The sequence below is a fragment of the Melanotaenia boesemani genome, chromosome 2 (assembly GCF_017639745.1).
Source record: "Melanotaenia boesemani isolate fMelBoe1 chromosome 2, fMelBoe1.pri, whole genome shotgun sequence".
In the NCBI taxonomy this organism is placed as follows: domain Eukaryota; kingdom Metazoa; phylum Chordata; class Actinopteri; order Atheriniformes; family Melanotaeniidae; genus Melanotaenia; species Melanotaenia boesemani.
The window spans coordinates 30598907-30617705 of record NC_055683.1 but is presented as its reverse complement, the minus strand read 5'-3'; the positions used below and the strand labels follow the sequence as shown (position 1 = coordinate 30617705).

General features: G+C 40.2%; 1 protein-coding gene across 2 annotated transcripts in view; it reads left to right on the top strand.

Annotated features, from left to right (window-relative positions):
* The first annotated feature begins 3464 nt into the window (after positions 1 to 3464).
* plekhh3 (pleckstrin homology, MyTH4 and FERM domain containing H3) overlaps positions 3465 to 18799 on the top strand; it is a 33269-nt gene continuing 17934 nt past the window's right edge. Inside the window, exons 1-2 of one of the 2 annotated variants that reach the window (XM_041998307.1) lie at positions 3465 to 3706; positions 9268 to 9323. Coding sequence is in view for 1 of the 2 variants with exons in the window: in XM_041998298.1 (XP_041854232.1) it covers positions 3914 to 4048; positions 9268 to 9323 (191 nt within the window). In the remaining variant the exon portion in view is untranslated. Of the gene's footprint in view, positions 4049 to 9267; positions 9324 to 18799 lie in introns of both variants that reach the window. The other variant, XM_041998298.1, reaches the window with a different exon arrangement.

Genomic DNA, 18799 nt, shown 5'->3' with positions numbered 1-18799 from the left:
ATGCCCCAGATATAGAATATCACACAGTCTCTTAAAACTTGAGAGCCCTCATTGCAGCACATTATTCATCCATTGCACAAGTCCTGCAGGCGGTTTATGTATTGACAGGCTGAGCCAGTCTACAAAACTCTGGATTGCTATAGGTCACTGTAATATAGCTAGGCAAGCAGGGGAAATGGGGAATGTGAGAGGTTAACTGGGGCGAGAGGGTCACAAGTTCAAGCTGGAAACATTTTCCCTCACTTGGCTTGCCAACAATACGATCAAGTATGTCACAGTCTCCAGGAACAGATGTACCCAGAGCCAGGGTTACAAACACCTCCCTCTCTGTAGTGTCCCTTATGCTGTTACACACCATTTCTTAAGCAGCAGAACAGGAAGAGAGATGACTATTGACACGGTGTTGATGTAAGCCCAGCCATGTTGTAGTTTGATTCAAAATCATATAGATATGTATGTATATGAAAGAGATATTTCCAATAACTTTATTAAACATTTGACTGACACTATTATTTCTGCTTATTTTCTACATAAACTGTATGCCTCAAAAAACACCTCACAAAAAAATCCTCTTGCACAGCTGGATGTTTCACAGTGGGAGCTTCAGGTCAAGTGTTGTGGTAGTTAAAGAGCTTCACAGCAGCCCTATCCCATTACATGGGCCAACAGCCATCACAGAACAGTCCTCTGTTCACCAACCCATTAGCCTAAACTTTGGTTGGACTTAAACACACTGGACTGGTGTTAGAGGGGTGTTGCCACAGCAGGATGAGGGTTAGATTTAACACTTGACTTATCAGGAAGGAAATCCTGTAGGAGTCATAGGTGAGGGTCACTGGGAGCCAGTTCCCCTCCTAAATCCCCAGTTTGAGGTTGTCACAGATAAACTTTCACCTTGGACCTGACTTCTGAAGTAAGCAGCTGCATCACCAAAGACAAATCAGCTTTCTGGAGCTTTTCTCTTAATCTTACAAGAGCAAAGTCGCAAAAGCTAAAATCTTTGCACTACTTTTTAGATCTGACAATCATCCCCAAGAAAATCCTTGGCTGTCCAGACTTCTGGAGTCTGGTTGTGATGATGGCTGCAGTGTAACAGGATCCTAGAAGCAGAAACTCAAACAGGATACAAAGAAAAACACAGAAAGAGTGGACGGGAAAGCACTCCTCTGTGCTCTGTCTCTGATCAAGCTGACATGCGCCGTTTGTGTCTATACATCTCTGTTGGAAAACACCACATGCCAACTTCAACAGACAGTGTTGTGAGGAGTAGCGGGGCAGGAAGTTGGGGGTGGGGTGGGGGGTGAGGGTTAGGGGGTGGGGGCAAAGTTTTTCCTCAGCAGCAACAATAATTACATGAGTCTCAGTAGGTTTTATTGCAAAATCACACATTTCAGCTGCACCGTCCCATCATAAGTATTCATTAACTTCTCTTTTGTACCAGATTCCCACTTCCTTCTGCTTTATCTTGAGACCAGCAGCCACCCTGGCTTGAGTTCATACTGGGAGCTCAACCAAATTATCTGCCCTACTCCTGATCTGGTGCCTCACCCTGACACAGTGTATCAGGTTATCTTGTGTGCTTCCAAATGTGTGTCTGTGTGTGTGTTTTTTCGCTAATCGAGAATCATGTGTCATCCCTTGAAAAGAGGGGGTGGAGGAATACAGTGAAAAGGACTGAAAGACTTGGACAAAGCTTGGAAGAGAAATAAAATGCAGCTGTTTCTCCAGGTGCTTCATTTGGCACCAAGTTAAAAAAAATATACCAAAATATTCAGAGGATAATGAGTTTTACTGATATTTGAGGACTGTATTGGTAAATTTTTGCTCTTTGCACTGACTTAAGCATTCAGAAACCATATATGGAGGGAGGGCTTTTTTTCTTTTTTTCTTTTCTTTTTTTTTTTTTAACTTTACTAGTGTGGGCTGAGGGAGTGAGCTCTAAAAATAAAACATATGTTCCTCCAGGTCTGTGGGAGCAGGGGCCCCAAGCGTATTGTTTTGGGATATGGGGGAGGACAGGGAGGATCTGGCCTGGAGCAAGACACAGAGATGGAAAGCGGCTGGTGTAGTTTCAGCAAGAATAGACTGAAAATATTTTCTTTTGTAAACCGATATGTGCACACTCTTTTATAATATACTGTACTGTTTTGTAAACAAAACAAACATATTTGGCACCCTTTCATTCTTCTGTTTTTTTTTATTTATTTTTTTTTATTTTATTTAACCTTTGGGTTGGATGTAGAGCAGTTGTTTTTGTGTGTCCGTCTGTGATGGGGTGAGGGGTGATCATGCATGCAGTCCATAATGTTAAGTACATCCCCATTGAAAAGGTGCATCCATGAGTCCTTTCATTGATTTATAATATGAATTACAGAGGAGTAAAAATGAAACTGCAGAGGCTGAACGCTCTTCTTGGTGAGGAATGAGTTAAAGCCAGCTGACCGAGATGTGTGGGGGGAGTCTGCACAGAGCAGTGAAGGGAAATTAAGGAATATTAAGGAAAATAAGCAACAGTGCCGGTAGGGCTAGATAAGTCACGTGTGTGGATATAGGAGCAGTGGACTGTCTAGCAAAGTGGAAGAGGAAAGAGTGGGAGAGGAGTGTGTATGTAAGAACAAGAAAATAAAAGAAGATTGATTGAAAATTACATACAAGAAATATGATTCTGAGAAATCTCTTAATACTAGTGATATAAAATCAAATCTGATCTGCTCTTAAAACAAGAGTCACACCCAAATGCTTGTTGCTAATTATGCTTTCTTTCATTGTGATTGTCACGAGAAGCTATGACAGTCTATTTTCATGTAGCATACCTAAACTTCGCTTCAAAAATCTTGTGTTTCTCTTTTCCAAAGCTATCTTGATGAATTTGCCTAAACATTTCCAAATAAACAATCCAGTAGATGCAGCACAAAACTCATCTCCACAAATGCTTACCAGGAGGACTCAAGCAAGTGGTGACAGTAAAGCTTACTTATCTCATGTGAAAGCATACCTGGGCAAAGGAGAAAAGATTAGGTCATTATCTCTGTTTGGATGATTAAAAAAAAAAGAGAAAAAATAAATAAATAAAAAAGCGGAGAAGTTTGATGACAGAGCCATATTTCTGCCAACTTTTCTGTAGTGAAACCCTTTTCCACCCCCAGCAACACCATAGATAATATTTAACTTACGGTGCTGAAGTGATTTAAAATGCTTATATAATTATTTTAGTTAAACAGTGTATGTATTCTGAGTTACACTGTGGAAATTCTATGGGGATCACTGCAGATTCTGACGCGATTAAAGAAATAGTCATGATTACTGTCATCTACACTGGACGTGTGATACTGTCAGCGTGGATGGGCGTGTATGTGGGCGAGCCAATCTGGGGAGTGTCTGCATTCAGCCAATCATCTGTTAGACCTGAGGTCAGTGGGCGTGGTCTCACTTCCCACACCATCCTGACCCAGCTGCTGCACGCTTTTGTTCAAGAAGTCAGCCTGGTGTGATCACTGACGCGTTGCCAACTTAATATGTGAAGTATATTGACGCTTTTGTCAAATACACTTTAATGTAGTTTGAACTCACAGTCGTTTCTGCGGATACTGAATTAGTTATTTGCTTTCATTTTCTCTTTTTTTGCGCTTTGGTCGTATGAAGAGCAAGTGTGAACGAACAGGAGAAAGGAGAAGGATTTTCTTTGAATCATTACGTTGTGTTTACAGTATGTCTGCCTTACAGTTCCTAGACATTTTATATTTTCACTGACATAAAGGGGAGTATTCGTTTATGCTTTCCTTCCTCCCTCTCGGTGGATATCTATGGAGAGGGTACACTGTATGCTCTCACTACACTCTTGGACTCACTTGCGGCGTGACCGTTGAATCCACCGACCTGGATATCAGAAAACGACACACTTAACCTGATTTGAATGCCTTTGCAAGGAGTTTGCTGGTTTTTGTGCTGCAGGCAGGGCTTCAGTTTGCTGGGACGGGACTATGGGGAGAAAGAAGAGGAAGAATCTTTTGAATTGCGCAACAAGGAGGATTTGACTCCCAATGGACGGGTAAAATCTCTCTGCATGCGCTATTTAACAGTTCCTGCACATGACAAATCTGGCATAATTTCATTAGGTTTAATTTACCGATGCCGGTAGTGTGCTTTTTTCTGTCTTGCATACATCACACTATACTAGAATGCAAGGTTCAGTTATGCTCACAGACCTTGATTGGAAAATGATTACCTTTGAAGGATAAATATTGGAATTTCAAGGTGTGATAGGACACGCAACCTTTGCTCATAAGATTGTGTCTAAAGTGACAAACTGCAGAGTTTAGACGTATGTGCATGCTTGCTGTTAACGTTGTTGGAATCAAGGTTGCTAAGTGCCAACCTTTTATCATTTTGTGGTGGTTTTTTATTACTTTGAGGGTTGCATGGTTTGGGGCTTGGACAACACAGCACAGTCATGCTCTGATGCATGTTGTAAAACTCTGTAAGTTGAACTGATCTTGTGTATTTGGCTTCCATCCGCTCAATTGCAAATAAGACTGTGGCCTTGTCTCCTCTGTAATGTTAGTCATCTGATCAGGCACAGAGAGTTCAGCATTGTCCACCCGCTTGTGAGGGGGCATTGTTGCCTCAAAATGAGGTAGGCTCTTTCTGTATAACTCAACATGCATCTATTTATGTACAGTGTCTTAGAAAAATCCACCCACAAATATGTGTTAGGACTTTGTGATTTTCCATTAATAAGACTCACTCCTGTAAGATAAGCTTCTTGTTTATTATGGTCTTCATTGCAAGCAAAGTGCAATGTGTCTTTTTTTCTTTTAGCATCATTGGCATTAGTGTATTTTCCTGCTGGGATGAGGCTTTGCAAATTAAATAACGCCGTAACTTGCATATCTTGCTTTTCTATTTATCACCCCTTTGTATGCTTGCAACCAACCAGTGCAACAGCACAGAAATTTGCATGAAAACGTTGGTGACAGATAAGTTTGCACAGTTATTGGCTTAACAGAAGTCTTAACAGAACCAACAACCCCCAGATAAGAGCCAACATCTGTTCTTTGGGGCTATTCAGTGAGGTGTTAGTCTATTGCACAGTCTATCTTGCTCATAATGTACCATCTGGCTCTTCATTGGTGGTAAGAGGAACCCAGCTGTGCGCCATATCTGCAATCAATACTTGGATCATTGCAACATATCCCAGTGGAGATGGCCTTTGAAAGTGATATTTTTTTTTTTCTGTAATTATCCCAGATCCCTCATCAAAATGTAACCTGTGCTCATCTTGGTGGCTTTGATTTAATGTTTATTGAATGCAGGTGCTATTAGATGACACTGATGGTGAAAATTCTTTGCTTTCACTAAAGGAAAAAGAAAACGGTGACATTTTCTGTGTTTGCTCATCTGATTAACACATCATAGCCCATTAAAATTCAAGCCTAGAGTCAGGAAAGTGGCCCCAATATATTTATTTTCTCCCAAGTCTTGCTGGTCACCAGTTCTTATCACTGCATATTGAGCCAAGCCTACTGAACAAAGTGCTGCCTGGATGACAGTTGCAACAGTATGATCTGATGAAATATTGCATGAAAAACAAGCCATAATATTCTGCCTGTTATTACAGCATTTTTGTTTCTTGTGTCATTGCAAGCTTTGACACCCTGCCCTGTGCTTGTACCCTAACAATTTTCTGTTTCTTTTTATGGTGTAAAATGACTAAAAAACAGAGTGAATTAAAATCCAAAATGACACATTCCTAAACTGGCATAATATTTATATACAGTACCATGAGACCACAATAGTTGAGCATGGAAACATCTCAACCTCACAAATACTAGCTCGATTGTTGCTTCTTTTGCTGAATTAAGTAAAAAAATTTAAAAAAATACCAATGAATTAAGAATGATTTTGCAGCATTTTAAAGGGCTTTCTCAAACTTACAAACCTCTTCTTTGTTTTTTGATCTGCCTTTACGCCTAGAGCTATGTACATCTCTTATCAGAGCCTTTTCCTCTATTAATTTAAGCCTGGATTTATTTATGGATATGAACTGACTTGTGTTGAGCCATAAAATTTGATCTTGCCTTGATTAATCTCTGTGATTTATATCTGTCTTCTGTCATGTGGCATGTTCTGATTATCAAATTACTTCCTAATTGAAGGGACCATTTCATTGACTGTTGTAATTGAATATGTTTTGTCAAGAAATCAGAGGCAGTAAGCCATTCTTTTGGCTCAACAAGGCTCATTACCGCATGATAAATACACCCAGGTGTAATGGAAATATTGATTATTGATTCCTTAATGCATGCAGTTGACTTGATCTACTTTGGCAAATCCTGTTTCTGTGTCACCGGTTTGTGCTGGACATTGTAACACTGTGCCAGGAGTTGATGCTTTGCCAGTAATCAAGGACACAGCTGCACCACTCTAAGTCAATATCATTAGCTGATCAATCTAAGCCATCGTAAATCTTTGCCCTCTATGGAGCCTCTATTCTAAGAATATATAGATCTGATTTGGCTTTCCATGGTGTTGACAGAAGAGGTGGGGGAGGGTAGAGGTTTGAGGATGGTCTGCAATAATTTCCAGGAAAAAAGCCCTTGAGGCTGCAGTTCATCGTTTACTCAGAGACTTTTATTTCATCCAGAGCTTGACTAGTTGAGATTTTCAGGCCGCAGGTCAGACCCCCCTGGTGTATGTGTTTCTTTCGGGCTCTGTAATACTTGAAATACTCCATTTAGTAGGCCTCTCTCCAGGGATGACCACAGCAACCCACAACTGGTGGAGTCTCCCTCCGTGAGACATCCAAAATCCTCACCACAAGCTGCATTGTTTTCCAACATGCTGCTAGTGGATTTCATGATGTGTGGCATCCAGGGTGCCAGACATAGGCGACACACTGTTCATTGCCAGACCTCTTCTTATATTGGTTGGAATTATGAGTCAGCACTGATGCTTGTGTAGGCTTGGCTCTTAAGAGCACAAGGCCATGTCAGAACCTTTCCCCTTTATGTTTACAGTCCTCATTCAAAGAAACTGCTCCTCAGCAGCTGCCCAAACAGTCACAGAGCTGAATGCCTCCAGTGTTGGGACAGCTTGGCACTGATTTCAGGACAGGACATCCGTCATTCACTCTTCATTCCGTGTTTTTATTGACACTTTTATTCAGCTTTTTATGTAACGTTAATTCACATATACCAATAAACTACTACCACAGAGTGTGTAGTCCCAGGCAGTTTGAGGTTCACAGTGCATCCTGTTGCTTGGATTAGGCTCAGTCCAGCTCTGGTGAGAGTGGGTCTCATTAACCATCACTACTGGCCTCTGCCTACAGAGGTGTCATGGTACACTGGTTTATATTTGGTTTCCGTTGAGTCTCTGCCTCACCACCTCCAGGCCACACATCTGGTCTTCAGGCTGACACTAGCTGAGCCCAAGCATTTCCTCCTGGTTACTCAGCCTCCCAGGAGAGCTGAAGGGAGAGAGAAAGAGAGTAAGAGAGTAGACGGGGGAAAGCAAGAACGGAAGTCAGCCTCGGAACGAACACATCACATCACGGCATCTTTCCCTCTTTCCCTCCATGCTCTGCTCTAGTCTGGAGTGATTCATCCTCTGCCCATCCAAAGGGAAATCTGTTGCCAAGGCTCTGCATCGCACGCTATCCTTGTTCCTCATCCCACAGCCCATTAACTGTATTGGACGGCTGTTTTTCTGTAAATTGTCACGTTTGTGGAGAATGACTCAAAATTTTCCGACTTCAGCTACCTGTCTATTAGTTTATCAATCATTTAATATGTTTATAATTTTAAATTATAGCTTTTCTGATGTTGATGTTATTAATGTTGATTTGTTGTTTTTAGTCATGGCTGTCTGAGTTTCCTTCTCTGGGGCTGTTGGCTTGGCTAAATCGTTTACTGTATGGTTGCAGGCAGGGGTAGAGAATTACCATACGTGCCCTCATTCACTCATAAGTCATCTTAAGAGACTGTTCAGCTATTCTTGCCTGTCTGGTTTGGCATTTACAGAACCTCCCCTGAGTTAAACATTAATGAAATTTCATTATCCAAACCCTAATCATTTCCTCATTTGCTTTTCAGTCTATCTGCCTTACAATTATAACACACAAGAGTCCATACTGGCCTATAAATCTGCAGTTCGTGTTTTCTTTGTTATTTTTGAGGCATCTAAAAAGAAGCAGTAGTCTGTTTTTGTGGGGCACCGGCTATAGTTAGGATAGTTTGCCTAGTAGTAAAGTGTGGTGTATGATCTGTGAGGGGCCCAGAACTGACCTAGATAGTGTTTCAGGTAGGCCGAGTTAGGCTGGGGCAGCCGCAGGAGCTGGCTCAAGGCTGTGGTTCACAGAGACAACAAGCTAGGCCACGGGGACACACAGTGCTTCTCTGCACACCAGGGAATTGGTCCAAACTGCGCAAAGGCAGGCTCTGATGTCTGATGGGGTTTTCCAAGGTCAGGTTGGGAATCTGGGGACTAGGGCACTGTGAAAGGAAACATCCTTTCCTACATTCTGCTTAAGAGGGTAGCCCTGGAGTGAAAAGTTCATTGTTCAGCCTACAAAATTAGATAGATTTTTTTTCTTTTTGTAGATGTCTGCCAGTGGCACCCTTGTTTAATCATAAGCTGCCACTTAATGGTATTTTCCAAGGGTGAGTGTAACATGTTATCTATACTTGCCTTGCTGATATGTAGCTTTTGATAAAGAATTGCAGCTCTGTCCATTACTTAATCATCATTAGTAAAACAGACATTGTACTAAAGAAAAATGCTAGTTATATACATCCTCCCCAGTGGTCTTTTTGTCAAGCTAAGAACCTTTCTCCATTTACTTGTGGAGTGAAAAGATGAAGGCAACCATTTCTGTTATGAGTGCAGTCTCAAAAAATTGAGGTTATTTTGAGGTTAACCTTAGAAAAATGACCAGTCTGAGTTACAGCGTTCTGGGGTGTGAAGATTGGGGTGCATGCAGCTGTAGCATAAAAGATCCCTCTGTTCTGAGCTCTTACACTAAATTAGCCTGTTTTGCATGCCATATTTCTTTCCACCAGCTTACCCCTTGCAAGTGAAAGCCAAGCATTACAGAAACAGTTCAGCTATGTGCTGAGACTGCCAGGAACAACTGCATGCTCTTCTATAACATGGCCACTGAAGGCAAACCATTGAGAGATCTCCAACCTGTGGATAGTTCTAAGGACAAACTACCGTTTGTGTTAGATTATCACCTATTTAATGCTTTTCTTTCTCTTCTGTTGACAGACTCCAGCTGAGGTGATTGTTTCTCAGCCATCTTGTACAGCCAATGGAACAAATGGGTAAGAAAAGAAGTAATTTCCTCTAAAAAAAATTTTTAGGAAGTAATAGTTCCCTTTTTAGCTGGTGTACTTCCTCTGATTGATGGGGATTTCTGTATTTATTTTCTAGCAGTCACATTCGTCAGAACTTGATTTTCACTTCCTTGGCAGCACTCATGGGGTGTTAGATTTTGGTATTACCTGCTATACTCTTTGAGTTTTATCTCTACTGTCATTTGGGTTGCATTTGCCAGCATCATGTCATCCTGAACTGAGAAGATTGTGACTGATCACATTCTGACCAGCTTCTACATCAGTAAATGCAGTTAGACGTTTTGAAGATGGCTCATACAGTTTAATACAATTACCAAATCTGGTCATGTCATTTACTAGTTTTTGCTGGTGACAATGAAAAGGCATGATTCTTGGTGGGCTTGATCCAGACTATTGGTGCATGGCTGTGATCTCAGACAGTGATGTAGCCAGGCTCTGCTCCACTCTATCTCTGGCATCATGCCCTTATCATCCCTCACCCCCCATTCCCTCATCCACAATCTCTGCTGTACATCTGCCGACTCACAGGCAGTGAGTCACAAAGCTCAACTTGTTGGACTATCATACACCACAAATGAATAGACGAGGGCTTGCAATAACTGTCAACAAGAATAGAGCTGCCTTAGGAAGTGGGAAGGTAAGCTGAAGCACAGAGGTTTTGTTGCAGTCATACAGGACATGCTATCTCTAGAGACTTGAAGGGGGTTGGGGGAAGGGAAGAAGTGAAGACTGGACTGTGTGACTCAGTCCTACCTCAATGCACTCCCCGAAGAGGTGTGGCTCTGATGTGTATGTGTGTCATTTCTATAGTGTAGTGGCAGTGGCCTTGGGCGACATGGCATAATTAACTACTGGTTTAGAAGGGAGTGTGTCAAAAGCCTGGCTGTAATCATCACACCGAGTGCAGAGATTAGAGAGTGTAGTGCTTGGTCATTACCTGGCTAATGAGAGGACACACCCAGAAGTTCAGCTGAATTGAGGGAACAACAGGCCAGGTTTTGATAGATCAGCAGCTTGTAATGTAGCAAATAGTACTAAATCTGTTTATTTTCAAGTCTTGTGTACCAGCCCAGGTTTACTTTGTAATTTTACTGCATTGCTGAATGAAACTCTTAAGAAGGAGACATTAGACTGCCCCACTAAAAATAACTCAAAACTGAGTTTGTCATACAGAACTGAAGCTAACATGGCAATACGCAAACAATTAGTCAAGCCCTGATGTGGTCTGAGAGAGGGACGCAGATCTGCCTCTGTTCAAAACAGAGAGATGGCTACAAGAGTACAGCTGAATGTTGTGGGCTTGATCAGAAATGTTGTATAGTCCATGGATACAAGGGGCCTGTTAATTTTAGCTGTATCCCTGTATGATTATTAAACAGCATGAAAACATATTATCGGATGGTGCTCAGATAATATAATGTACAACAAGCTTTTTTTTTTTTTTTGCTGTATAATGTAATGAGATGGAAACAAGCATTTACGTGTTCAGAATATTTTTTTCCTGCCAAACTGATGTTTTAATAATAGCTGGCACACTTTTTTTCTTGTATTAAACAATGTACTGTACTGTTGCTTTTAACCTTTAAATCACAAATTGACTTCATGTTACTGGGCACACCCATCAAATCATTAGAATCAGTAAAAATCAATAAAATAATCCAATGAATAAAATAACAAATAAAATCTCATGTATATAATTTTATAAATAAGTACTTCAAAAATAGGTCATTTTCCTCTAGAATTGGTGGAAAATATGGTTAAAAGCTTAATAGCAGGCGGAATGAAGGACTGTGTAGTGATATGTTTTGCTTTTGGGTGCGTTATATCATTGACTAGAACAGTAAAAAGTTGGTCGGCAGATTGTGGACTGGTTGGCTGATGCTCATTTTTGCTTTCTCAATCACTTATTTCTACCAGATTGTGCCCAAATTCCTTCTGCCAAATACCAATAATCTTAGAGCACACTTTAATAATGGTATTGAGCTGATAACAGAAAAGGGTAAAAGGCTTTCATATAAAAGTTATAAAAGTTGCACAAAATTGTATGAGGCAATAAAATGGTGTAGTTTTCACATTAAAGGAAATCTGTTGTCCCCATTTGACAATTAGCTCAGTGTTTTCTTTAAAATGAGCTGTAAATAGAATATAGTGCCAAGATATTTATAGATACACTGTGTGCAGAATTATTAGGCAAATGAGTATTTTGACCACATCATCCTCTTTATGCATGTTGTCCTACTCCAACCGGTACAGGCTTGAAAGCCTACTACCAATTAAGCATATCAGGTGATGTGCATCTCTGTAATGAGAAGGGGTGTGGTCTAATGACATCAACACCCTATATCAGGTGTGCATAATTATTAGGCAACTTCCATTCCTTTGGCAAAATGGATCAGAAGAGAGACGTGACGGACTCTGAAAAGTCAAAAATAGTGAGATGTCTTGCAGAGGGATGCAGCACTCTTAAAATTGCCAAGCTTTTGCGGCGCGATCATCGAACAATCAAGCGTTTCATTCAAAATAGTGAACAGAGTCGCAAGAAGCGTGTTGAAAACACAAGGCGCAAAATAACTGCCCATGAACTGAGGAAAATCAAGCGTGAAGCTGCCAAGATGCCATTGGCCACCAGTTTTGCCATATTTCAGAGCTGCAACATCACTGGAGTGCCAAGAAGCACAAGGTGTGCAATAGTCAGGGACATGGCCAAGGTAAGAAAGGCTGAAAAACGACCACCACTGAACAAGACACACAAGATAAAACGTCAAGACTGGGCCAAGAAATATCATAAGACTGATTTTTCTAAGGTTTTATGGACTGATGAAATGAGAGTGAGTCTTGATGGACCAGATGGATGGGCCTGTGGCTGGATCAGTACAGGGCAGAGAGCTCCACTCCGACTCAGACGCCAGCAAGGTGGAGGTGGGATACTGGTATGGGCTGGTGTCATCAAAGATGAGCTTGTGGGACCTTTTCGGGTTGAAGATGGAGTCAAGCTCAACTCCCAGTCCTACTGCCAGTTTCTGGAAGACAACTTCTTCAAGCAGTGGTACAGGAAGAAGTCAGCATCGTTCAAGAAAAACATGATTTTCATGCAGGACAATGCTCCATCACACGCATCCAAGTTCTCCACTGCGTGGCTGGCCAGAAAAGGTCTAAAAGAAGAGAAAATAATGACATGGCCTCCTTGTTCACCTGATCTTAACCCCATAGAGAACCTGTGGTCCCTCATCAAATGTGAGATCTACAGGGAGGGAAAACAGTACACCTCTCTGAACAGTGTCTGGGAGGCTGTGGTTGGTGCTGCACGCAATGTTGATCGTGAACAGATCAAGACACTGACAGAATCTATGGATGGCAGGCTTTTGAGTGTCCTCGCAAAGAAAGGTGGTTATATTGGTCACTGATTTGTTTTTGTTTTATTTTTGAATGCCAGAAATGTATATTTGTAAATTTTGAGTTGTTATATTGGTTTCCCTGGTGAAAATAAATAAGTGAAATGGGTTTATATTTGGTTTTTGTTAAGTTGCCTAATAATTATGCACAGTAATAGTCACCTGCACACACAGAAATATCCTCCTAAGATACTAAAACTAAAAAGAGCCCCACTCCAACTTCCAAAAATATTCAGCTTTGATATTTATGAGTCTTTTGTGTTCATTGCGAACATAGTTGTTGTTCAATAATAAATTTAATCCTCAAAAATACAACTTGCCTAATAATTCTGCACACACTATATTTATAGTTGACAGTCTGAACCTACTTATCTAAAGTCATCTTTTCTTTAACTTTTGACATATTAAGACACAAGAAAGGATCATTGCACTGACCATGATCTGAACCTTGACTCTGAAGGAGTTTTATTAGGGCAGTGTCATAAAAGAAGTTAAAACTGGTATGTTTGCGTGAACAATCTATTCTCTTGGAAGTTATATAACTTTACCCTCTGTCTAACATACTATGGTTGAGGTTTTATCATCAGAAGTGTACAGCCTGATCTGTAAGTCTGCTTATAGAGTTTTTAAGTGACACTTAGCAGAACACAGGATACATTTGTTAACGCTGAGCTCTGCCAGTCCCAGACTCATTGTGAAGGTGGTGCACGTTTCTTTAGGCAGACACTCCAGTGTCTCTCTTCCTTTCAGTCTACAGAAAGCTACTAGCTGTTGTGCTCTATCTAACATCATCACTACTTTTTCATCCTCTCTTCACTTTCCTCACTCTCAAGTTCCTTCTCATAACCTGACCGAGGCAGAGAACAAACTGTACCAAAATGAAAATATACACTTGAGAGCTTCATCTTTTTTTTTCCTCATCATTGGTTTCATCTGCTTTGTCATGAGGTCCTCCCCTCTCCGACAGTTCATGAGAGTAAAAAGTGTGACATTTTTTCTCTTTTTCTTTTTCAAGTAGACTGAAAGGCAATAATGACTGAAGGAGAACAGTGTGTAGGAATGTATTTCATGTCAGTGAATCTATGCATGCGTGTAACATGGCATGTATTCATGAAACCGGTGGGTGTTTGCAAGAGGAACTTAAAAGTGGGCCCCTTGTAATTGCTTGTCTGGATGTCTGTCATCTTGTCGGTCAGCCATCCAACCATTACACGCTATTTCAGTTTACATTATAAAATGAATGCTATATGGAACGTTTTAATTTTCATCTCAATGTTTCACACTCCGAATGACTTCATTCAAACAAAAGCATCCCTCTGTCATAAGATTTCTTGCTGACAACGCACACTTCTTCAGTCACAAACTTAGACTTCCTGTCACACACCTCTCCTCCTCTGGTCTCAAAACATGACTTTTTTTCCTCTTCCCTCTGCCTAGTCCAGAATTTCTTGGCAGTGGTCTTGACTAAACAGTGTATTTTTAGCTGGGAGGTCATATAGGCCCAATCTTAATCACCACATTCCCATTTTCCCACCAGCCCAGTTTCAGCCAGAGGCCCACTTAGGCAGCTCATGCACAGTGTGGGAGGAGATAGGGACAGCAAAGAGAAAGAGATGCATCTCTGCAAAGAGACTTTCTGATTATTAAGTGCTACAGTAGAACCCTAAAGCATTTTAATTAAAATTCTCTCATAAATCTTGATCCATCCTGGATGTTTGCTTATGTGTGGCATTTGTGTTAGAGGTGAGAGTTAACAAAGCTGGAACACCAGCTTAAAACCTTTTTAAATCATGCTGCCGTTTTGCATCGATGACACAAATCTATTATGTAAATATACATTATAGAAATATTTCTGTGACACAACTGGGCATGGGTCATTTTTAATGCTGTGCATGTTTTCACCACAAGAACGGCTTTGTATGCTGGGACACGTTTCCAGTGCGGTCACCAAAGCCCAAGAGCAAGGACACCTTAATTAGTGTCTCAACATTGTAATTAGATCCTTGATTGAAATCAATCACTCATCACTCCTGCAGCTACCACCCAACTGAGGGTCACAAACTAATCAACCATTGTGCTGGTCATACTGGATTTAAGTGTGTCACTGTTGTTGTATAAACTCTGATCTGAAAAATGAAAATTTGAGTTGCGGTGACCTATTTGCAGCATATCGGAACAGCTTATATGCTGTTGTTTGGAACAATTCTCTTCTGTTGTGTAGATAAAGGTATTAGCCCAAGCATGTATACATACAGTTGGACCAAAACCAGACTCTTAAAATGCAGGTAAACATGTTAGTTTGAGTAAAATCATGCTAACTTAAAGCTCTCAAAACCCGACTAACACACGCAGATAATGCCGTTAGGGATTGAATCATGTTTACACTCAGCTTGACTCAGATGGACCTATGCGTTTCGCACATGCTCTTTTGTTGCATCTGTTTGCGTCAACTTGGGATTTTTCAGATCCCCATTGAAGGATCCTAAAGATAACGCCTCTGCGTGAGTTCAGCTGTATTTACATGATGATCTCTCATAGAGAAAGTTTGAAAAACTGTTGAAGACATTCTTCTAACAGTGCCCTGCGTTGTAGTGTTGGACATACTTCAGTCAATGACTTGATTCCCCTCCTGTGCATGTATATCGAGACAAGGATGGTGGTCCAGATAAATAGACAAGTCGAACTCTTGACAGTAATTTTTTGTTACTATTTGATGTAGAAAGCAAAGAAACCTTGTAATTCACATTTACCCGCTTGTAGCCCACTACTCTCATAGTGTTATTCTTTTAGAGCAGCTTGTGTGCAGTGTTATACAGTACATGGTGTACATAAAGCTAATTTTGACCTGTAGGTATAGTCATGACCCTGTTTCTAAAGGAAATTCCACAAATCTTGTTGCCATCACACTGGAACTATTTTCTTTCTAACAAATTGAAGTTGTCAGCCCTTTCGTCACACAGACATTGGCATGAATATGTGAAACAGCCACACTGTCACATGCACTGCACAGTGTTCTCCTCTGGACTTAAGCTGTAACCTTTATCATTAGTCATGCACTGCTGATTTTTCAGTCAGCACAGATTAAATAATAAGAATAAGAAAAACTTTTACTTGTCCCTCAGTGGCGAAATTGCGTCGTTGCAACAGTACAGGTGCAGTAAGCAGATCGTGTTTTAGTTTTTCTCTTCAAATCAGACTTATAATAGCAAAATCACCTAATAATTATCATTACAATGATAGTTAAGAGTAATAGGAACCTGCACGATGGACATGTGATAGTTGACCATTTGTGCTTTTGGTCTTTTCCAACCATCTATTGCAGTTCTTCATCTGTATGTTGATGTTAAGCACACAGGTTTCAGTCTCATTCCTGAAATTGCCTGTTTGTATCAGGAGAGCTGCCATTTTCTTAAATAAAGTGGAGACATTTCAAACAAAGCAATCTGTAGCTTAAAACAGCAGCACAAACCAGAGGAGAAATCCAGCAGCTGACATGATTATTTTCTATTCTGTTGTTTATAATTCAACTGACATTAACATTGCATTTGTGTCAGACCGAAGTTCTTTGCTATTTTTCATCATTTAAAATGCATGTTACTCATCGCATAATCAAGATCAGAGCAGGGTTGTAAATGGAGAAACTTTCGAGTAATTACATCGCACTGTTTGCCTTGACCATGCAACCATTACCCTGCAAGCCTCGCAGTCCTCACCTCTAACTGATTAGATGTCTTCTCAAAGCTTTTGTGGATAATCACACACCATACAGGATTGACATCTCTTTGACACTCCTGCTTTGCACTTATTAGGGCGGGACAGCATTATGACTTGTTCTTTTCTTCAATACATGGAATTTGGTGACGTCATGCAATTACCAGTAAATCTTCTTCCAACCAAACCTGATCTTTGTGGAGATCTAGAAAGATTGTATGGGATACAATAAAACTGTGGATGCTCTCTGATAGGTGCTAGGGTTTTCAGGATCTTTCAACATGTTGTTTTTATAGTATAATTATGAGCTTATAAAGTGGGTCACTTAGGTTAACTTATATTGTTTTAAGTTGAGTACTTCATTCTTGTCTGATTTAGTTCCTTTTCTTGATAGTCCCTTGCTTGTTTGTTTTGTTTATTTATAGAAATGGTATGAAGGACAAGAGATGGATAAATGTGTATCGTATTATTCCCCTCGCTGTATTGTACATACTTCTATATCATTGAGCTTAACTGGTTCTACACCATATGGCCTCTCACTTCTGTGTAGGGGACATTATCAGTGGCTGTGCAGGATGTTGGTCTATCATTTAGACTTATCGTGAAATAAGATCTGTGTGCTGGTGTTCAGATCTCAAAAAGTGTCTCTTCTTGTATCTATTTTAAGTGAAGTTTGTTCTCTAGTCTAAGCTAATCTATTGGATTTTTTCCCCCACTTCCTTCTATGAATGTCAGTTTTCTTCATTTTTGCTGCATGTTGGTTTTCCTCAAAGTAAAAACAAAATATGTTGATCTTCAGAGCAGAAGAATGCACTATTTTTCCCAAACATTTCAAGTTGAACAGATGTGTTACGTGACTTTAAATGATGCTTCTCTCACTGAGTGCATACACCTAGAAAGGAGGGCTTATTAGGAGAGGGTGGTGCTATCTGTGGATGTGCACTCACTCTATTCTTCATGATGTCTAATCCCCATATCAAATTGTTTCCTGCACACCACAGGAAGTTGCCCACTAAAGGCCCCACCGTCACGGCCTCTGCCGGGGCTTCTGGGAATGTGGGGGTGGTAGCATTAAAAGGGAGGTGTGTGTGTGTGTGTGTGTGTGTGTGTGTGTTGGAGGGGGGTGTTAGAGGTTGGGCTGGGGTTGTGGAGCTGTTGGACAGCTGTGGAGATCCAAAGCTACCACATCAATTATGCTCTAACATTTGCCTCAAGCTGTAAAACATGTTTTGTTTTTTTTGTTTTATTTTTTTTAACTAGCTTTTATTTCCTTGCACCATAGATTGCTCTTGGAAAAGAAAAAATGCAAAATGAGGAGGCTGTGAAAGAACGTTACTGAATTATGTTGTGGTTTTAGCTTATACATGCATTTCTTTAACTCTTTGAGCTTATTTTTTAGGCCTTTGTTCAAAAATTGCATGAAATGAGTATATCTCTACAAACACAGAGTCTGTTTGACTACTTTTGGAGTCATTGTAAATGGATGTGTGAAGATGTGTAAATATCAGTATATGTCTTACTGGTGAGATGGCACACGCTCTAAACTTCTGTCAAATCATAGTACAATATGTGGACATTGTCTCTACAAAGGCAAAATATAATCAAGTGAAAAAAATTAAAGAAGTTTATGGATGTGTATGAATTATTGTTTTTTTCAGTATCAGAAAGTGTTCACTTATTCATTATCTTGTCTTGATTGTTATATTATCTGTGACTATTTATAGTCATTTCAGAACTTTTTTTTTATTTAATATTATGTGTCATTACCAGTATGACAAAACAGCAAACTGTGAAGATCTTTACAAGAATAGTTTATAATAAGAGATGATCTTTAGGTGTAACACTGCTGTGGTCTGAATTGACCTCACTTTTTGGAGAAATTTGTTCAATCACCTCTGTCAAAGCAACACTTAGTTTAAAGGTCAGACATTATGTGCTGCTTAAAGTTCAAACTTGGCATGGTGCTGGAGTGTCCTCATAATTCTTTGTTCGTCATGGCTCAAAAGAAGCAGGAGTTTTGGTTTAGTAATGATTTAAAGTTAAAAAATCAGAGAGGCTTGTTTTGGGAAGAAAATGTGATTTCATGTTCCACAAAGATTTCAAAATCTTCAGACACGGTCCAAGATTGTTTTGATAATCTTCCAGTGTAGTAAGCTTTCTGTTATATCTCTACAACTGCCAGTTTGACTAGAGGTTCAGACTTGTGCTATTTGTAATTATAGACTGTCTATAAACAGTAATAAAACTGAAATTCTCCACATTGGCACCAAATCCACCCTTTTGAAAGTTAACAGTTTCTCCCTCACCATCAACAGCGCCTCAGTTTCCCCCTCCCCTCAG